At 46.9% G+C, this 20,953-nt stretch overlaps 1 protein-coding gene across 15 annotated transcripts in view; it reads right to left on the bottom strand.

The window, feature by feature from the left end:
* The window catches only part of LOC101941963 (phosphatidylinositol 3,4,5-trisphosphate 3-phosphatase TPTE2), a 76,565-nt gene that overhangs the window by 20,009 nt on the left and 35,603 nt on the right, over positions 1–20,953 (bottom strand). For 5 of the 15 annotated variants that reach the window (XR_010597796.1, XM_065581271.1, XM_042842760.2 and 2 more), the window contains exons 2-5: positions 15,119–15,211; positions 3,624–3,701; positions 2,107–2,154; positions 170–331 (exon numbers count right to left, since the gene is read on the bottom strand). Coding sequence is in view for 13 of the 15 variants with exons in the window: in XM_042842759.2 (XP_042698693.2) it covers positions 170–331; positions 2,107–2,154; positions 3,624–3,701; positions 15,119–15,211 (381 nt within the window). In the remaining 2 variants the exon portion in view is untranslated. Of the gene's footprint in view, positions 1–169; positions 332–2,106; positions 2,155–3,623; positions 3,702–9,420; positions 9,701–15,118; positions 15,212–17,339; positions 17,452–18,887; positions 19,155–20,953 lie in introns of those variants that run through there. The other 10 variants (XR_010597797.1, XM_042842764.2, XM_065581273.1 and 7 more) reach the window with 7 other exon arrangements.

Genomic DNA, 20,953 nt, shown 5'->3' with positions numbered 1-20,953 from the left:
CCGGTGAGTCTGGAGTAACAATCAGTACAGTTACTCCTGTGTAAGTGAATTCAGAGTCAGACCTCACATATCCACTGTGCAGATTCTTTAGAAGTCAGTGCACATTTTTAAAGTATCCCTATACAAAGATGTCTTGCTGAACTTTCAGGCCCATGGGCATTAATCTTACCCCTCAACAAACACTCGCAGGAGAACATCCACGAGAAAGAAGAGTGCTATTGCCAAGGAAACGCCTTCCAGGGTCTCTCTTATGCTCTTTTCCTTGTCACGAATAGCTAGGTCCACAATCACAAGAGTAATGTCCACAAAGATGAGTATAACACCAAATATTCTACAACACCAAAAAAGGAAAAAAAAAAAAAAAAAAAGTCAGCTCTCAAGAAAGAGGGAAAAGTACAAAAGTATTATACTCCTCATTGCTTGAGGTGCACAAAGTCACACAGTTGCTCACAATTTTAAAAATGAAAGCCACTTTTGTAAACAAGTCTAGTATTCCCTTATTTTATGCCTGTTCTGAACTCTTCATGTTTCCCACATTTGTTTTAATAACGACTTTTCCCTCTTAAAGTAAACAGGGATACATATTCACTATGCCTGTTGAGAATGCAGCACCCGTTGAAAGCTGCACAAGCCTTCATTCACACTATGGCTGCCAAGAGAACATGGCCAGCCACTCTGTGGCAATTTAACCCATGCCAGGATGCAAGGATAACCTGTGGGACAACTCTAGCCAGTGGTGTTAGGCTAAGAGCCAAGAGAACCACAAGTTTTGTGTCCAACAATCTCAAAGCTGCTTCATATTCATGTCAACACGCCAGCTTTAAACATGTATTCTATAAAGACTGCTCAAACTGTCACAGCACGCACCACCTTCTCTCCCAATCAGGCTGAATAATGTCCTTGTAGTAATTACAGCAGTTGCTGTAACATAGTATATTTTTGTTATATCAATACAGTTTAGCTGCTAGAAACAAGCAGAGCCACTACCATGTGACCAGCTAGCTCTCTAAGGACCACCTCTAGACCAGGTGATTAATTGGGAGCCTTTAAACCAGGGGTGGGCAAACTTTTTGGCCCAAGGGCCATATCGGGGTTGCAAAACTGTATGGAGGGCCCGGTAGGAAGGCTGTGCCTCCCCAAACAGCCTGGCCCCTGCCCCTTATCTGCCCCCTCCCACTTCCCATCCTCTGACTGCCCCCCCTCAGAACTCCCAACCCATCCAACCCCCCTGCTCCTTGTCCCTTGACTGTTCCCTCCCAGGATCCCCTGCCCCTAACTGCCCCCATGGGGCCCCACCCCCTATCCAACCCCCCCCCCCACTTCCTGTCCCCTGACTGCCCCAACCCCTATCCACACCCCCACCCCCTGACAGGCCCCCCTGGGAAGCCCATGCTTATCCAACCCCCCCAAACCTCTGCCCCATCCACCCCCCCACTCCCTGTCCCCTGACTGCCCCCCCCCCCCCGGATCCCCCATCCCTTATCCAACCACCTGGCCCTCTTACCATGCCGCTCAGAGCAGCATGTCTGGCAGCCGTGCTGCTCAGCCGGAGCCAGACGCGCTGCCCTGCAGGAGCGCGCAGCCCTGCTGCCTGAGCGCTGCCCACGCAGTGGCATGGCTATGGGAGAGGGGACAGCGGGGGAGGGGCCAGGGGCTAGTCTCCCCAGTCGGGAGATCAAGGGCCTGGCAGGACGGTCCCATGAGCCGGATGTGGCCTGCAGGCTGTAGTTTGCCCACCTCTGCTCTACACCATACCAAAAAACACAAAAACAATAGAACGTTATATTTTGCTTACAGTTCAGTCATCTACAAGGATACCTAGAATTGTCTCTACAGATCCCAAAGAGATCTGAAGAAGTTGCTGCTGTGCATTAGATTTTCCCTCACAATGCAAAGGGAGTTTGCTTTATAAAAGCTGACTACAGAATGCATTGAGGAAATACTTTTCAGAGGAACAATAAATAAATAATAAATAAAAAAGATAGTTTGGAAGTTACTATTCTGTAGCAAACTGACTAGAAAGTTTAGTTAAATATGTTCTATTTTATTTATATTGCCTTTCAATACCCATGGCTGCATACAGGTTATGTATTTATCCACACATACCTGAATCCAAATGACATCACAAATGGAGAAATCTTTTTTTTAAGAGTACTGTTAAAAGAGGAACAGAGTCAAAAGTCAATGACTATCAGATGCAGTGGTAGATTTCAGTATTAAGAGTCACATTAAGATTTGTTATTGCAAACTTGCCTGCACCTTTGCTGAATTTTAAGAGCTACTTGAAGAATGGGTATGAATATCTGTAAATATATGATAGCATAGACTCCTAGATAAACATGTAATCTTTGCATCTGAAAAAGTGGGTTTTTTACCCACGAAAGCTTATGCTCAAATAAATCTGTCTTTAAGGTGCCACTTGACTCCTTGTTTTTATGTAATATCTTTCTGTCAACTGGTGACAAGTAAAGATGTCAAAGGAGGACACCTCTTGGACCATAAAACCTAAGTGCGTTCACACACTCAGGAATGCAACGTTACCCCCTTCTATTTTTCTTTAACGTTCTATATGCTTTCCTTTCAAGCTAGGTTTTGAAAGATGTATATACACATTCGTGATTGAGATTCAGAGTTTCTACAGAATTTTTGAGAGGAGCCTTTAATTGCAGATTGTAAAGTTATTACAGATTGTAAATTGAGCTGAAGATGCTACTAAGGCCATCCCATGTACATGTTGAGATGAAGTGACAGCAACTGATATTTGAATCTAGCCAAATCTCAGCTTAAAAGAAGGATCTTCTACCTTTAGTGCCACTGTACGAAGATAACATGGCATTCAGCTCAACTTGTTCATCTCCAAACAAATGCATCATTTGACTATATGAACAAGTAACTTTTAATCTTTGACTAACAAGTGGAAAAATTAGTAAGCAAATTTTAGTATTCCTGCCCCCATAACTCATTAAACCTGTAAGGTCCTGATTCTCCATTGCATTACTCTGGTTTTATGAGCTGAGTTACACAGGAAGCATCAGACTTTCAATGCACACTTCTGCTACAAAAAGCCACTAAAGAGATCAAGGAGTTTAAATTAATTTGGGATCCATTTATGTCATAATTAAAATAGACTTTTCACTTTTCTGAATTTCCACATTGGACAAAACTACTAGCTGAATAACCGTTGCTTTGTTCTTTCCACTGTACATTCTCCAAGACTGAATGCAGGATCTGTCCAGATCAGAGTATTTTATGTTTGCAATGCACACTTCTGAAACTCAAGAGTCATTGATAATTTTGTAAATCTCAAACATGGTTTGTCAGTAGGTATTTGTACTTTATGTATTTCACACCAATTAGTTTGCCAGAAGGAATACTCATGATATTTCTCTAGAAGGTGGACTCTGAGCCAAACAAGTTACATGCTTTATAAAAACTAATAAGATTGACAGCAAATACATAGCAAAGGCTTCTGAATCTATGACATTAGGTTTTCTTACTAAGCAACGACCTACTGAGCTCCTTTTCAACATTTCAGCAAGCCATGCTTCCTTCTCAATTTTGGCTTGGGAAACTGCACTAGACAGTTTATTTTGCACAGCAAAGATTAGAACAACTGAACTTACCGGGAGCAAGTGTCTGGTTCATTATCCTCAACGCAGCCATCATCAATCTTTATGCTGCCCTCCCCCGTCTTTTGAAAGCTGCCAAAAAATAACAAAACGGACTAGGTCTTAGGATGGCTGCCCCCTTGAAATAAAGCACGTTCAGCTCCCATGTGCTAGAAGGGGTGCTCCTCTCAGGTCGAGGAAGAAGCTAGGACACCACTAGGGGCCAGAGCAGGGGTTCTCAAACTGGGGGTCATGACCCCTCAGGGGGTTGTGAGGTTATTACATTGGGGGGTCATGAGCTGTCAGCCTCCACCCCAAAGCCCTGCTTTGCCTCTAGCATTTATAATAGTGTAAAATATATTTTTGAAGTGTTATTTAGGAGGGGGTCACACTCAGGCTTGCTGTGTGAAAGGGTTCACCAATACAAAAGTTTGAGAACCACTGGGTTAGAGTGTGTGCAAGACTCAGCAAGGAAGGGGCAATGCTCCAGAAGCAAGAAATTTCCTGGGAGAGGCAGCCCTGAAAAGTAGTGCTCGGAGCACAAAAGAACCCTGCCATAAGTCCTGAAGCAGGAACAACTGAGAAAGGTAAAGGGAAAATCCCCTGGGATCTGTAGGCCAGGGAGGGCTGAGGACTTAAAAAGGGAGACTAAGTGTGGCAGTTGGTCTTGTGTGCTGGGACAAGCCAGCACCTTACAGACACTTTCCCCCCCCAAAACAAGAATATTAGCACTACACCTGCTTGAGTGCTGCTCACAGCAATACAGACAAAATGAGAGGGGCTGGCATCAGCATTTGGTGAGGTCTTGCCTCTTTACTGAGTATCGCTTGTAGCAAAGGCACTTTGCTAGTCTAAAGTAACAGTTTAGCACATGTGGCTAAGACAGAGGGAGAGTTCTTCCATCTGAAAGACTTTCAGAGTAGAAAAATAGTGAAGGACCCTATAAAACATGCATTAAGAGACTAAAATATTCTCCCTCCTCCCCACTGAATACTTCAATTTTATTTTAATCTAGAAGTTTGATGATATGGAGTTTCAGGGAAGGTCACTAGAGACTGAGATAGCCATCTAGCAGCACTATCACTTACCAGTATTTCAAGTGAGCTGCTTTAAATCTATTCCCTAGCATAAAAGTATCATAGGGAACAAGTACTGAAGGGCTGTGCAGACCAAGCTAACTTCTGAACCCTAGAAGTGAGGTCTACTGCCTCTGTTTTGATCTCTGAGGAATCTTGCACTGTTACTATTGTGTAATTTGACCCCACATCTCTCTAATATTAAGTCAACTACTGTAAAAGCAGCTTCAACTAAAGAGTGCCGGAAACTACTCCATCCAAACTCATTCAGCTGTGCCTACATACCTCTACAAGTCTCATGTAATGACTCAACAGCATAGCAGACTCCGGGCTTGTCTGCAGGAGAAACTTACTGGTTTAACATAACTAAACCAATTTAAGAACGGATGTTAAACCAGTTTGACTCTCTCAGGTAGGCAAAGCCTTAACCCTGAATTTCCAAGTTTGTCAGTTTAAGGCTGGCCCTTATGTACCATTTGTGTTGCTTTTTATTTTAAGTGCATGAGATAGGTTAGATCCTCAGCCCAGAAGTATTACAGAAGCAATCTACTCAACCTGCAGAGGTACATGTTAATATGTTCATTGGAAAGTACCCTCAGAGGAGCAGTGCTAAGAAGTTTTCCCTAGGTCAGCAGAAAATGGTGACCATGATGCTATGTCTCAAGAGTGTATGGAGTTACTCAAGGATGACAGAATTCTAGGGTACAATCCATGAACATAATTAGGTACTTAAGTCCAGTTGTCAGGTGCCACCGCAATCCCCAGGCACCTAAATTCAATTCGTGCCCTCTCCAGCGCATCAGAGATCTACAACCTATCCTGAAAGATGATCCTTTACTCTCAGATCTTGGGAGACAGACAGACCTGTCCTCGCTTACAGACAACCCCCCAACCTAAAGCAAATACTCACCAGCAACCACACATCACTGAACAAAACCACTAACCCAGGAACCTATCCTTGTAACAAACCCCGATGCCAACTCTGTCCACATATCTATTCAAGTGACATCATCATAGGACCTAATCACATCAGCCATACCATCAGGGGCTCGTTCACCTGCACATCTACCAATGTGATATATGCCATCATGTGCCAGCAATGCCCCTCTGCCATGTACATTGGCCAAACCAGACAGTCTCTACGCAAAAGAATTAATGGACACAAATCTGACATCAGGAATCAAAATACTCAAAAACCAGTGGGAGAACACTTTAACCTGTCTGGTCATTCAGTGACAGACCTGCGGGTGGCTATATTACAACAGAAAAACTTCAAAAACAGACTCCAAAGAGAGACTGCTGAGCTGGAATTGATATGCAAACTAGACACAATCAACTCCGGTTTGAATAAGGACTGGGAATGGCTGAGCCATTACAAACATTGAATCTATCTCCTCTTGTAAGTATGCTCACACTTACTATCAAACTGTCTGTACTGGGCTATCTTGATTATCACTTCAAAAGTTTTTTCTTTCTCTTAATTAATTGGCCTCTCAGAGTTGGTAAGACAACTCCCACCTGTTAATGCTCTCTGTATGTGTGTGTATATATATCCTCAATATATGTTCCATTCTATATGCATCCGAAGAAGTGGGCTGTAGTCCACGAAAGCTTATGCTCTAATAAATTTGTTAGTCTCTAAGGTGCCACAAGTACTCCTGTTCTTTTTATAGTAGAAGTTCACTGGGCATCTAGGTTCCTGCTGCTAGGTGGCTGCTCTGCTGCCTACTACTAGGCACCTGGATGCCTCTCTCCTACATAAGCCCAAGGGCAAATAATGAACTAGGGAAAATAGGTGTTTGACTGTTTGCATGCAGGGCCCAATTCAGTAGTTGTGCTCAGAGGCTGCCTGCTGGATCAGTCCCCTCAGGAAAGTTCACACAAAACAGCTGGGGATGAGAGAAGCCTAGGAGATAAGGTACTCATGTGGGAGGTGGGAGTCCCTCAGTTCAAGCCCTCTCTCCCCCCCCCACCTGAAGGGGAAAGGGATTGGAACAGGATCTGCCACCTCACAGGTGAGTGCCCTAACCACTAGGTCAGAGTAAATATTAATTGGGCCACAAGCTAGAATTAAAGTAGAATAACTTCAACAGGAGAGATTGAGACCCACAACAGAATAGTTTATAGTTTACTGAGTAGGGCACTCACCTGAGAGGTGGCCGATCCCTGTTCCAATCCCTTCTCCCCTTAAGGGGCTGGGACTTGAACTATGGTCTTCCAGATCCTGGTGAGTACCCTAACCCCTGGACTACAGGTTAAAAGGGAGGGCTGATTCCTCCTTTCCTTCCTGCTCTGTCCCAGCCCAGCTGTTTTACATGAATTTACCCAAGGTGCTTGATCCACTACGTGATCTCTGAACACACCTGCCTGCACACAACTTAGGCATCTGAACACCTACATCTCTCTGCTTGTGATTCACAAACCCAGGGTAAATCTGAGTTGCAGGGAGGTCCCTATCTCTGAGAGGGGCAGGATTTAGGACACAACCTGTCACAGTATTGCCAACAAGAGATCAAAATTCATGAGTCAGACCCTCCCAAAATCATGAGATTTTAAAAAAGATTATATGGTGTTTTTTAGGTCAGTCTCTTGATTTTTTAACTCCCTCAGCCCATCCCCAGGGCGTGTGCATGTGACAATTAGTGGTACCCACTCTCCGACATGTACTGATAAGGTGATTTTGGCCCCTACTGCAGGAGCTCTCACCCCCACATATGCCCCTCCCCTGCCCACCAGTTAATCTTGTCTCCCAGTCCATCAGTTCTGTCCTCACCCAACCCTCCCCCCCTGCCAGTGCAGTCCCCCAGCCCCATTTTTCCCCCACTGCACTCAATGCACCCTCCCAGCACTCACCCCATCTGCTCAGAATCCACCATCAACACCCCCCCCCCTCCTCCAATAGCCTCCAGGCCAGAGTATAGCCCTCCCAGCCTCACCTCTGCTGCTCTTAGGGCTCTAGCTGTCAGCCTGCCACCTGGGCGAACAGCAATTACTAAGTAAAATTAAGCCTCTATCTTGGGATACAGCTCTCAAACGCCATGGCTGGGGGGGGGGGGGGGGGAGAATTCTGACAGTGAGGCTTAATTTTACTTAGTAACGGTGTCTCTCCTGATAAATTTGAAGGAGTTGACCTGCCTCATCTCCTACTGGATAGCTTAGGTGGCTCCCCATCCAGCATGCTGGCTTTGTGGATTGCATTCTCAGGTGCCTCTCCCTCTGCAGTGCTGTGTACAGGGGCTTAGGTGGCTAACTCAAGCTTTGTGGATCCCAATGTTGTTCCTGTGATTTTCTAGGTGCCTAAAACTTAGGTATTGCAATACTGAGTGTCATGACACCTAAGTCCCTTTGGGGATCCCACCCCAAGAGAATCACTGTGGGGAGAACAGTGAAGAAAGATATTTCCACTGGCAAAGAAAATAGCATCTGCAATACTGAAGGAACCACCTGCGTATACAAGATACAAATAATGCTGACCCAGTACAATGGTAATGGATACATTGTAGTAAAGTTTCCAAATGTCCATCAGCCATGAAACCATTTAAAGTTAGCAGAATAAGTTCTTGTATATCAGTACATGTCAGGGACTAAGCCTTGTAAATCATAACTCCGTTGACTACAAAAGAATTTGGGGAGTTAGTTTTTGGTAAATTCAACTTATTTTATCCTGGTATGTTTCCTTCACAGCCCTCCCCTAAGAAAAGGATATGCTGCCCTGTAATGACAGCCCACACTTTGGTCTACTCCCCTGCTAATCCCAGAGTTGTTCCAAAAGGCCCCAAACAGGAGTTAGGCAGTGTGGAAAGCAGAGGGCTCATTCTTAGGCCTTGGCTACACTTACCCGCAAGTTCGACGGCTGGAAATCGAACTTCTGGGTTCGACTTATCGCGTCTAGTCTGGACGCGATAAGTCGAACCCGGAAGTGCTCGCCGTCGACTGCGGTACTCCAGCTCGCCGAGAGGAGTACCGCGGAGTCGACGGGGGAGCCTGCCTGCCGAGTGTGGACCAAGGTAAGTTTGAACTAATTCGAACTAAGGTACTTCGAACTTCAGCTACGTTATTCACGTAGCTGAAGTTGCGTACCTTAGTTCGAATTAGGGGGGGTAGTGTAGACCAAGCCTTAGAAAGCAGCCTGAATCTTGACCAACACTGTCCTGCCCAGTTTCACTGGTCCCCACAAGTGGAGGGGGAAGGAGACTCACTACATGAATAGATCTGTTTTATGTTTATTTATACTATGTCTCTGCAATTTCTTACCTGCATTTCAGGTATAAGACACTATTTGGTACAATTTTATTTCTTTTAAAAAGGATTCACACTAGAGTGCCCTCCCAGGCCCCACAAGAGGGGCAGCTACTAGGACTAGAGTTGGTGCAGTAATTTGCTGCAAAGACGACATATCTACCCTTTTATTTAATTGCTGTCCCAATGCCTAAGGAACAGGCTGCTCTGAAAAGCTTAGAATTGCATGTTTAGAAGAAATGTGCTAAAATTTCAGCCAGATATTTTGTGTTTAGACAATAGTAAGTGTCTACAAGTAATTTTGGAACTAAAGCATATTAAAGTGATGGCCAGACCTGGTAAGAAAATAAAGGTTATCCATTTTTTTGTTGAAATTTCATAAACATTTTCAGCCAGTTCCAGAAAGGTTACTACAACATCCAAGATGTTTTCTAATGTATCACTATTAACACTTTACATAGAAATTAGTGTTATGGAGAAATTAAGTGATAACTTACCTATACATTGTTGCAGCAGCTCACGTTACTTAAAAACACTTGATTATTAATGCCTCACAAAAAAAGGGAAGCCACCATTAATCTTCAGGAGTAGCATTCCAAACACTCCAAAAAGTGAATTCAAATAAATATATTTTGCTTGCTTGCAAATGCATATTCTCCAGTAATCCAGGAACCAGTTTAGAACAGTTTTAGTACAGAGTACATGCTCAGAAAGCGCTGGCACTGCCTGGATACAAAACTATTCCAGCTAGTCAAAATGCCTAGTTCTTATTACAGGAAGGAACTGTGGAGATTCATGAGCAATTGCATCCGAAAAATTGTAGCACAGAAACATTTCTGTGCAGAACAGGATACCAAACAGGAAAGGAAAGACAGGAACAGCACTAATCAAACTAGTGCTAGAGTAGCACTTTTTAACCTCCCTAAAGATCTCTTCTGAATGGTTCATTTTATTACTTTCTTCTGAACAGAAACTTTAATAAGACAGACACAGAGACAGAATAGCCTTAACATTTAATCCCCAAGTCAGGAAATTCGAAGGTTAAGAAATGCATAACTTTATGCAGAACCCAGTTCTGCCATTGTAAAGTAGTCATGCAATTTTTAATCTCTGCTTAACTGTACATTTCTGTATAGTTAGCTGGCATATCAGGGTGCTTTGCAGCACATTGCCTGGAATATATTTGCCTCAACACATTGTGTGTTAATACACTACAAAACAGGATTGGCTTTTTTTTAATATATAAAGTTAGGGTTACCATATTTCTACAAGCAAAAAAGAGGACACTGGGGGGGAGGAGCCCCGCTCTAGCCCTGCCCCTGCTCCACCCCCATCCACTCCCTCCCACTTCCCACCCCCTGATTGCCCCACTCAGAACCCCCAACCCCCCGCTCCTTGTCCCCTGACTGCCCCCTCCTGGGACCCCTGCCACTAACTGCCCCCTAGGACCCCACCGCTTATCTAAGCCCCCCTGCTTCTTGTCCCCTGACTGCCCCCTCCTGAAAATGCCCTACGACCCTACCTGTCCCCTGACTGCCCCGACCCTTATCCACACTCCCACCCCATATTCACACCTCTGCCCCCAGACAGACCCCCGGTGACTCCCATGCCCTATCCAACTGCTCCCTGCCCCCGACAGGACCCCCAGAACTCCTGACCCATCCAACCCCCTCTGCTACCTGCCTCGACCACTCTCCACACCCCTGCCCCCTGACAGCCCTCCCAGAACCCCAGACCCATCTAACCCCCCCTGCTCCCTGTCCCTGACTGTCCCAACCCCTCTCCACACCCCTGGCCCCCTGACAGCCCCTCCAGACCCATCTAACCCCCCCACTCCCTGTCCATGACTGTTGCAAACCCTCTCCACACCCTTGCCCCCCTGGCAGTCTGCCCCAAAACTCCCGACCCATCCAACCCCCCCTCCCTGTCCCCTGACCAGGGCCAGCTTTAAAGAGCCCAGGAATCGGGCTGCGCTCCGGCCGGGGTTGCAGGGCTTGGGGCCGGGGGTGCTGGGGCCCGAGCCGGGCGCCGCTTGCCCAGGGCCGCGCCTCCCCGGAGCTCTCCTCCTCGCGCGCCCCCCCGCCCCAGCTTACCTGCTGCTGCCGCCGGCCTGCCCCTGCTTCATTTCACACTTCCCGCGAAGCTCTGATTCACGGGAAGCAGGGGAGGGGGAGGGAGAGGGAGGAGCAGGGGGCGGAGCGTCCAGGGGAGAGGAGGAGGGGGAAGACAGCTGCGGGGCCGGCGAAGTGGTAAGGCTGCAGGGGATGGGGGAGCCGGGAAGGGGCTTTGGCTGCCCAGGCTTTTCGATCTATAAATAGCCGACGGGGGAAATCCCGGACATTTTTAGATTTTTAAAAATCCCCCCCCGGATGGCTATTTATAGAACGAAAAGCCGGACATGTCCGGGGAAATCCGGACATATGGTAGCCCTAATAAAGTGTTTGCTATTAATTCATTGGCATTAGTGCACTACCTTAAACTGACTTAACCCTTTCTGGCTAGGCCCAGATCCAAGTAACTGTTTTGTTTAAGCAGTTTTTCCAATGCCCATGATTTTATTACAAGTCTAGCAGCTTCTGGCACTCAGGACCAGCTCCAGGCACCAGCGCAGCAAGCAGGTGCTCGGGGCGGCCAAGGGGAAGGGGTGGCACGTCTGGCTCTTCGGCAGCAATTCAGTGGTGTGTCCCTCGGTCCCTCTCGGAGGGAAGGATCTGCCGAAGTAGAAAGCAGCACAGTGGAGCTGCTGCTGAAGTGCAGCTAATTGTGCCCCCACCCCCCACCCCCGCTTGGGGCAGCAAAAACCCTGGAGCTGGCCCTGCTGGCACTGTTCTCAAAGCCCCAGCTCCTGCATCATGTCATTAAGCAACAGTCTCAGCATTCATTTTAAGAAGTTTGTAGCCCTCACGGTTATTAAGACTGAAGACGTGAACCTCAATGATCAAAAGGCAAAGGCAAAAAAGACCCCAATTTATCTAAAAGTTATGATTTTTAAGCCTGATTCATGATTTTTGAGAGACAAGGTGGTTCCAACAGAAGATATTTTCTCACCAACTTCTGTTGGTGAGAGCTTTTGAGTTTACACAGAGCTTTTCTTCAGGTCATGATTTTTGGACTTCTAGTACCTCAACATGAAATGGGAAGATTTGTAGAGAAGGGCAGTTGATCAGCAAGGATGGCAAATGTGGGTAGCCCAATGTGCAGCGAAGCACAGGATGGACTAAGAGCTACGGGGTTAGCAATACTGTTAAAGTTATTGCCATTTTCCTCATTAATAAAATGGCAGTAAAATATCCATGAAAGAGCTGACAATCCGAAGACATTCAATTACAGTCAAAAATGTCTTTGGCTATCATACAATTTAGTATCCAGTCAGGAATAGGTAATTTAGTCTTATTTGTGGGGGGTTTAAATTGTTTAGAGTTTTCCATTTATGTGCATTTGTGCTGTTAATTTAAAGTTGGTATAGGGACTGTTTGTACTCTTGTGGAAAGTTTGATGCCTGTCTTGTGCCTATACATTTACATGTATGCCATATGCTTAAATACCACAGATTTAGCCATAGGGTCTCTTGGCTAGCCCCAAAGGACTCACTGAGGGAGCTAAGTGCTGGGCATGCAAGTTGCTAGCTTGCAGAGGGAAAGAGCAGGCCCTGCAGAGCCCAGAGTGGGGCACTGATGTTGCCAGCAGCTGGTAGTGTTGAGCAAGTTCCCGCCCCTGAGGGCACAGACAAGGCTCCTCTGCAGTAAGCAGGAGGTAGCACTTCATCCTGAACCCCTTGGGTAACCCCAAAAGGGTCAAAGCGCTCTAACCACTGAGCTATGGGATATTCTGATGTGGGGCTCCCACATCTCTCCTGTTGAAGCTCTTCAATAATAGATAAATAATGAAAGTGACTGAGTAGGAGACCTGGACCCAGGGTCTCCCACATCCCAGGCAGCTGCCCCAACCACTGGATTGCAGAGTCATTGCCACACCCTCTTGCCCAGCACTATTTCTACATACTGGAATCCCTTCAACAGGAGAGAGACTGAGGTATCCTCACAGCAGAATATCCCACAGATTAGTGGTTAGAGCACAGTCCTGAGAGGTGGGAGACCCCTGTTCAAATCCTCTTCCCCCTCTCTGGCAGAGAGGCTGGACTGAACCTGGGTCTCCCACATCCCAGATGTGTGCCCTAACCACTAGGCTAAACGTTATAATATGGACAGTGGCAGCTGCACCACCTGCTCCAAATCCACTGTTCTGTGCACAGCCAGGCAAGCACCTAACTCATTCCCACAAGAAATGCCCTCCAGGTGGCTGGTTCCTGTTCATGGATCACTAGGCCGAGATAAGCCCTGCCTCTCTTGAGACAGATGCCTAACACACCCCTCCACCACATTTCCCCAGTGGCTAGCTTAGGCAGCTCCCTGCCTAGCATGCTAGCTGTTGTGGATCATGTTCCAAAACTCTTATCTCTACCACATTGGATAGGGCAAGGGTGGGCAAACTACGGCCCACGGGCCAGATCCGGCCCCTCAGGGCTTTGGATCTGGCCTGCGGGATTGCCCCCCCTCCCCCGCCCGCCGCATGGTGCCACAGGCCCTGCGCCACTCTCAGAAGCAGCCCTCAGGCAGGGAGGGGCAGAGGGCTCCATGTGCCTTGCCCTTGCCTCCAGGCACTGCCCCCACAGCTCCCATTGGCCGGGAATGGGGAACCCTGGCCAATGAGAGCTTTGGGGGAGGTACCTGGAGGCTCAGCAAGGGCAGCACACGCAGAGCCCTCCCCCAGGGGCTGCAGCACTTCCTGGAGCAGCGCAGGGCCAGGGAAGGCATGCAGGGAGCCTGCCCTGGCCCAGGTGCATGCTGCTGCCACCCCGGAGCTGCTTTAGGTATGCGGTGCCGGAGCTCAAACCTCTCCAGCCCCCTGCCCCCCCAACTCCCTGCCCTAAGCCCCGTCTGCACCTCGCACCCCTCCTGCACCCAGCCCCCTGCCCTGAGCCCCCTCCTGCAGTCTGCACCCCTCCTCTGCTCCAATCCCTTGCCCTAAGTCCCTTCCTGCACACTGCACCCCCTTCTGTACCTCACCCCCCCCCCTACAATTTCCCCTCCCAGACGTGGCCCTCGGCCCAAAAAGTTTGCCCACCCCGGTATAGGGAGCCTAGGTGCCTAACTCAGCTTTGTGGATTGCAGTGCTGTTCTTGTGCTTTTCTAGGCACCTAAAAATTGCAACACCCAAGTCTTTGTGGATCTCATCCAAGGTTTAATGCTTTGCTAAAGTTAGGGCTATAGTGCCACAGATACGCATAAGAGCATATAATCTTGCCATGTCTTTACAAGTGTGAAGAAGCAACCTTTTCATTGCGGAACCAATGGGCCTTGTTCTAGCATAGAGCAATTCTTAAAAGTGCAAGTAGAACTGGCTGCTTCTGAAAATCTGCCTTTACAGTTTTGTTTAAACTCCATCAGGGCTAGGAACATCTTTGGGAATGGAAGGGTAAGGAGCAAGACCATCTCCAAAGTACTGAAGCATGGAAATTCAGAGTTAAGCTTGCTGCCCATCCTATTTTACTAGGCAGTAAATTAGAAATTCCAGATCAACTGCTATCATAGCTTTAGTAAATGGCATCAGTTACTGGATGAGAGTGTAGTCTTTTCATGTACAATAGACTTAATTCCCCTTGAAGGAAGATTTAGTTAATTTCTCTGTAGTGTTTTAGTTCAGTAGTCTGACAAATGCAAGAAAGCCACCTAAGATGGAATAAGATCACCATGCCTGCCACAAACTAGATATACTATATCCTTCCCAACAGAATCTCTTAGTACACCTATATGAATACCCTTCCATTCGGATTCTTAAATGTTTCTTAGTCCCACCACAAATGCAGGGGACTGGACTAGATGACCTCTTGAGGTCCCTTCAAGTTCTATGATTCTACGTGTGTTGTGAATTGGCAATTTTAAGTATGTTTTCCCTAAACTTGCCACTCTACTCCTCATGAAACACTTTGTATAGTAAAATTATATACTGTATACATAACGGCAGCAGCCTCCCTTTAAGTTCAGAGAGTTCAAATACAAACTCATTTCCACCTGGAGAAGCTTATATACTATATTGATGAGCATTAAGGAAACCCTAAAATGGTCAGGCAAGAGATTATACACTGTACTTAAGTTCTGTAATTTCTACTGGTTAAGTTTCTGGTGGACTACTCACCCATCAACTTCTGGCAGCTCTGACCCTTGTTCATATCTCACAGTTGTCGTCATTTTGCTCTTTCCAGTTCTGTTGCTCTTAAAGAGAATGCATCTAGAAAAAGGAAACAGGCTATTTCTTCAAAACATTTTAGATTAAGACATTTGAAGTAACACAGTAGATATGCACTAGCATCCATTATAGGAGTTTCACATACAAGTTTAATCTAAACATTCAGAAAAAGCTTCTACTTCATTCCTGAATGTATATAGATTTATATCCCTAATTCAGAAAGTACTAAGCACCTGCCTAACTTTAAGTAGGAGTACTTCTACTGATGTGCTTAGAGAGTTAACCACATGCACAAGTACCTTGCTGAACTGGGGTCTAATACAGTAGAACAGGGGTCGGCAACCTCTGGCACGCAGCTCACCAGGGTAAGCACCCTGGTGGGCCGGACCAGTTTGTTTACCTGCTGCATCTGCAGGTTCGGCCAATCGCGTTCGCCACTCCAGGCCAATGGGAGCGGCGGGAAGTGCCGCGGGCCAAGGGATGTGCTGGCCGCAGCCTCCCGCCACCCCCATCGGCCTGGAGCAGCGAACCACAGCCAGTGGGAGCTGCGATCAGCCGAACCTGCGGACGCAGCAGGTAAACAAACTGGCCCGGCCCGCCAGGGTGCTTACCCTGGCGAGCCGCATGCCCGAGGTTGCCGACCCCTGCAGTAGAACCTCAGAGTTACAAACACCTCAGGAATGGAAGTTGTTTGTAACTCTGAAATGTTCGTAACTGAACAAAACATTATGGTTGTTCTCTGAAAAGTTCAAAAGTGAACATTGACTTTGAAACTTTACTATGCAGAAGAAAAATGCTGCTTCAAACCATCTTAAAATTAAATGAAACAAGCACAGACAGTTTCCTTGCCTTGTCACTTAAAAAAGCCTTTTTTAGTAGTTTACATTTAATACAGTACTGTACTGTATATGCTTTTTTGGTTGTCTGTGTACTGTACTTCAGGTTCCAAAGGAGATGTGGTTGACCAGTCAGTTCATAACTCTGGTGTTTGTAACTGAGGTTCTGCTGTATACCAAAGTTAAGTAATTTTTAAAGCATTCCATCAGGAATGTATCTATCCCAAATGGCAGATGTTTTATCCATCTTCTCCTTTAAGCCATACAGTGCATGGAAAAAGCCAGTACAGACTTAAGTGTTTCTCATCTAAAAGTGACCCAGAAATCCTAAAAATAAGTTCAAATACATTCCAAAAGCACCCAATTTATATTAGAATTTCTGGTTTACTCCTTAAATCCATCATGGACTGCCCAAGTACAATTTAAGAAAAACCAGAGACCATGTTTTCCATTAATGATGTTAATATCCATGAAGTGTGGAGCTACTTCAGAGATGTTTAAAGCAATATTAAATTGAGCATTTGTATTTCAAGAGAATGGAGGGGTAGTTTCAAACTGGACTACTGAGAGGACTTCAACCCAGATCTACAAAGGGACTTAGCCATTCTGATGCTGAGCATCATGGCCCCTTGCTTTTAGGTGCCTAGGGGGAGGGGAAGGAAAAAACCCACCACCAATCACAGGAACAACACTGATCCACAAAACCTGAGTTAAGCACTTAGTTTCCTGTACAACGAATGGGGAGAGATAGATGGCAGAGACTGATCCACAAAGCTAGGTGGGGAGCCACCTAAGCTTGCCAATGCAAGACACCAATGAGAGGGGCATGTGTTAAGCCACACCCCTCTCAGAGACAGGCATCAGGGGAAGATACACATGTGGAGCCTGAAACAGCAATAGCAGGACGATGCCTCCCTTATAACCTTGAGCCTAGTGCATAGGGGGACTCACCCACCATATGGGAGACCCCCCTGGTTAAGTCACCTCTCCTCCTGAGGGGGAAGGGATTAGACCAGGCACCTGTCACCTCTCAGGTGACTGCCCCAACCTCTGGGACACAGTCACTCACTTTCACTGGCCTAATTAATATTTCATTATTCAATTATTTAAATTCAGTAAGCAAGATAGCAAGAGCCCCACATCAGAATCTCCCATAGCCTGGGTGAGTACCCTATGCACTAGGCCAAAAGTTTAAAAGGAAGGTCCTTCTCCTCCTCTTTCCTCCCACCACCAGTTTTGTCTGAACTTCCCTGAGGGGGCTGAGCTGGTAAGTGGCCTCTGAGCACACCTACTAGATCAGGCCCTATACACGACTTAGGTGGCTGTACACCTACCTTCCCCAGTTTGTGAATCGCTCAGGGATTCGGGCTGGACATCCAGATGCCCATTGTTAGGCAGTAGCAGGTATGCTCAGGCAGGAGACAGGTGCCTAAAGCGAGACTGCAGTACACCTATCCAGAGGTAAAAATATAGGCACCTACACAAGCAGGAGTTTTGTGGATCACAATGGGGCCTAAAAATGGGACAGGCTCCTACACACCTTCCTGGATCACACCCTTTGTCACTGACTTCAGACCACGCAGCACAACTTTGGCAAATGAGAATAGATGGAGACAGGCAAGCTAGCCTTGGAAGAGAAAGGAGCAAGATCCAGGCGTTAATGAGGGCATAGGAAGATTAGTAGCTACTTCAACACAACTGGGGCACTTCCCCTCCCCCCCTTCATTGGGCAAACTATTGGGCAGACAGAAGCCCAATGCAAAAGGGGTGCAGAGTAAATCAAGGTTGGTGAGATTTCTGTATAGAAAGGAGAGTCCGTTTTAGGAAGTTTAAGTGGCACCAGGCAACGTTGCTAGGATGGGTTTAGTCTGCTTGAACTACAGCTCTGTTTAGCTTCTTAAGCAAGTGTGTGTGTCCTCTCAACCCTCCCTTCCACTGACTGCAATGCAATGTAGTCTCTTTCCTAGACTGTAATGGGAGATAATGACATTTGTGTAGGCTAACAATGCTGTGCCTTGTACAGGACATTAGCAAGGGAAATGCACTGTCAATGTGGTAGAGTCTAGCTGTCCCTTCCCTCATGCAAATAGCATTCTGATTTGGTTGTCAGCCAGTGAGTCTGACACATCAGCAATTTATTGAAGTGAGCTTTGTGTTACTTCACAGAACTGGCCTAACAAGCATAATGCTTGGGTGATGCATCAGCAGAAGCGCAGGGAAGACAAGCACTCTGGAAGAGGTTTAGGGGTTAGTTCAGGGCCACCCAGAGGATTCAGGAGGCCTAGGGCAAAGCAATTTCAGGAGCCCCTTCCATAAAAAAAAAAGGTTGCAATACTATAGAATACTATATTCTTGTGGGGGGCCCCTGCAGGGCCCAGGGCAAATTGCCCCACACCCGTCGTGGGTTAGTTTTCCCTCCCACAGAGCAAGAGGGGAGAGGTCAACAGAGATTTTAAATGATCAGCATATTCCCCAGATTCTCACTGTACCAGGGGCCTACTCCACTCCCAGCGGAAGTGAAAGGAGCCCCAGGGCTGTCCTGCACAGCTCACTGACATCCTGCAGCCCCAGAGCAGCGGTTTGTGTTTGTAACGCCACAGCTGTTTGCCTGGGACACGGGACACCAGACAAGCCAAGAGAGCAGAGAATGGAGGAAGTGATGCACATAGCAAGGGGAGGAATGCGTGTTTCGCCACACACACACAGATCCCGCGGCAGGCACAGCTGCGGATCATTAATTCCCGCAGCAGCAGACGGAGTCAGGAACCCAAGAGGAAATCGCTTTGGTTTTCTCCATCAGGCGGCGTCTCACCTCCCCCCAAACCTGCCGGGTGCCAGGTGTAGGGGGTTCGAAGCCCCTCTCCCGCACATCTCCCCCTTACCTATCCTCTGAGACGGGGCTCTGTGCCGGTGACTCAGGCGAGGAACCCGACCCCCCTTCCCTGAGAGCTGCGAAGTCTTGTGACCGGCTCAAAGTTTAGTTCAGGCACAAGCTCCTCTCCCTGGTCCTCTCCGCGCTCTGCAGACTCAGCAGGGAGGGTTTGTTTTTAAACGGCCTACGCTTTATTATAATAATAAAAAAATCCCTCTCTACAGTCGTTCCAGTTCCCTTCAGTGCCGCTCAACAGCTGCTTCCCCCTCCCGGCTTTATTGCATTACCGCGGGGAGCAGGCGGCGCTGATTGATCCTTGTGCTGCTGGGGGGCGGGGGGGAGAAGCCACCCGCTCCAGCGCCACACCTGATTCCCATCAGTGCTGCTCACGCCCTGCCTGTGGCTCAGGGGACGTCCGCAAACTGCTGGCCGGTTTCAAGCCCAGGCAGGAGGTGAGCAGTGCTGAGCGGCCACTCGGGCAGTACAGAAGTCTCCCGCGAAGGGCACACCATGGCCGCGTGGCAACAGGCAGGTCCCTCACCACTAATAGCAGAATAATGAGTAGTTCGTGCATCGTATTTGTCATGCCTGGATCTCAGAGTGCTTAATACAATGCCAATGCGTGCTGAGTGTCGCTTCCCATCTTAATGGTGTCACCGTTTATTTATAACAACAGTTCCAGGCTCTGGCAGGACCCTGCTCCTGCAAACATTCATGAAACCTTATTTACACAGCTAGCCCGCTGAAGTCTTTTCAATGTAAAGGCTCCTTTTGAAGGATTATAATCACCTGGATAAAACTGTGTACAGTATATGCATAAACGTTTGCAGGATGAGGGCCTAGGTAAAGGGCTAGCAGTTTTGCTTTGACCCCTCATCTACTCCAGTTGGATGGTAAGGGCCGGGAAATGCCGAGCCTGGAATATGGTCACCAGACAGCAAATGCGAAAAATCAGAAGGGGGGGGGGGGGGGGGTAATAGGAGCCTATATAAGAAAAAGACCCAAAATCGGGACTGTCCCTATAAAATCAGGACATCTGGTCACCCTAGCCTGGAAATCACTATTGCCTGTTCCAGCTCCCGCTGACTTTAATGAGAGTGAACATAGGCTCTATCTTCTTTTATGGTTCCTGTCACCTTGCCATCTAAGATGATTTTGGATCACTTTGGATGCATTATTACAAGTTATCATTATGTAAGCCCTTTGCTGCTAATACACATCAGTAAAAATGCTGTCATCCTCTCTCTAATTTGTTTCTGTAAATCTATGCACTGTATAAATCTGCTCTTTGGCCATCCCAGTGCACTTTCTGTCCAGTTTGTGGTGTTTGTCTAGATAGGCATCGATTCTGCAAAGCCTTATGTAGCTACTTAGGGGTGGGCTACACTGAAAACTTACATTGACACAGCTATATGAGGGGTGTGAAAAATCTACACCCCGAGAGATGTAGCTATGCCAACCTATCCCCTGGTGTAGATAGTGCTAGGTTACCTTACCGCCTCTCGGTGAGGAGGATTAACTACAGTGATGGAGGAACCCCACCTGTTGCTGTAGCGAGTGTCTACACTGAAGTGCTACAGTGTGTCGCTATAATGTCTTAAGTGTAGTCATCCCCTTAACTTTCGGTACTGTGAGTGTGAGTCATCCCTTTGAAGCCAATGGGATGACTCGTAGTGTGTACATGGGACTGACTGCTCACAATATATAACACAGAGTGTGTAAACTTAAGCACACACATACATCTTTGCAGGCGTTGGGTCTTTGATTGTAAACTCTGAGAGGCAATGTGTTTTGGGTTATTTTGTTCCTTCAACAGTACCAAGCACAATGTCACCATTTAAGATTAAGATTAATTAACAATATTCTAATTTGAGTAGTTCAATATTTACCTCCTAGTCAAGAAAAACAACTACTCTTTTGATGATCATAAGGCCTTATCTACATGGGAAAGCTTTACCAGTTATATTGGTAAAAACTCCCGTGTGGACACTCTTGCCCCAGTATAGGATTGCGTTTTTTCAGTTTATCTTAAATCCCTTCCTAAGTGACATAAAATAAATCCCCAAAAAGGGCAAT

This window comes from Chrysemys picta, chromosome 1, assembly GCF_011386835.1.
Source record: "Chrysemys picta bellii isolate R12L10 chromosome 1, ASM1138683v2, whole genome shotgun sequence".
NCBI lineage: Eukaryota > Metazoa > Chordata > Testudines > Emydidae > Chrysemys > Chrysemys picta.
This window is presented reverse-complemented; position numbering and strand designations above follow the sequence as displayed.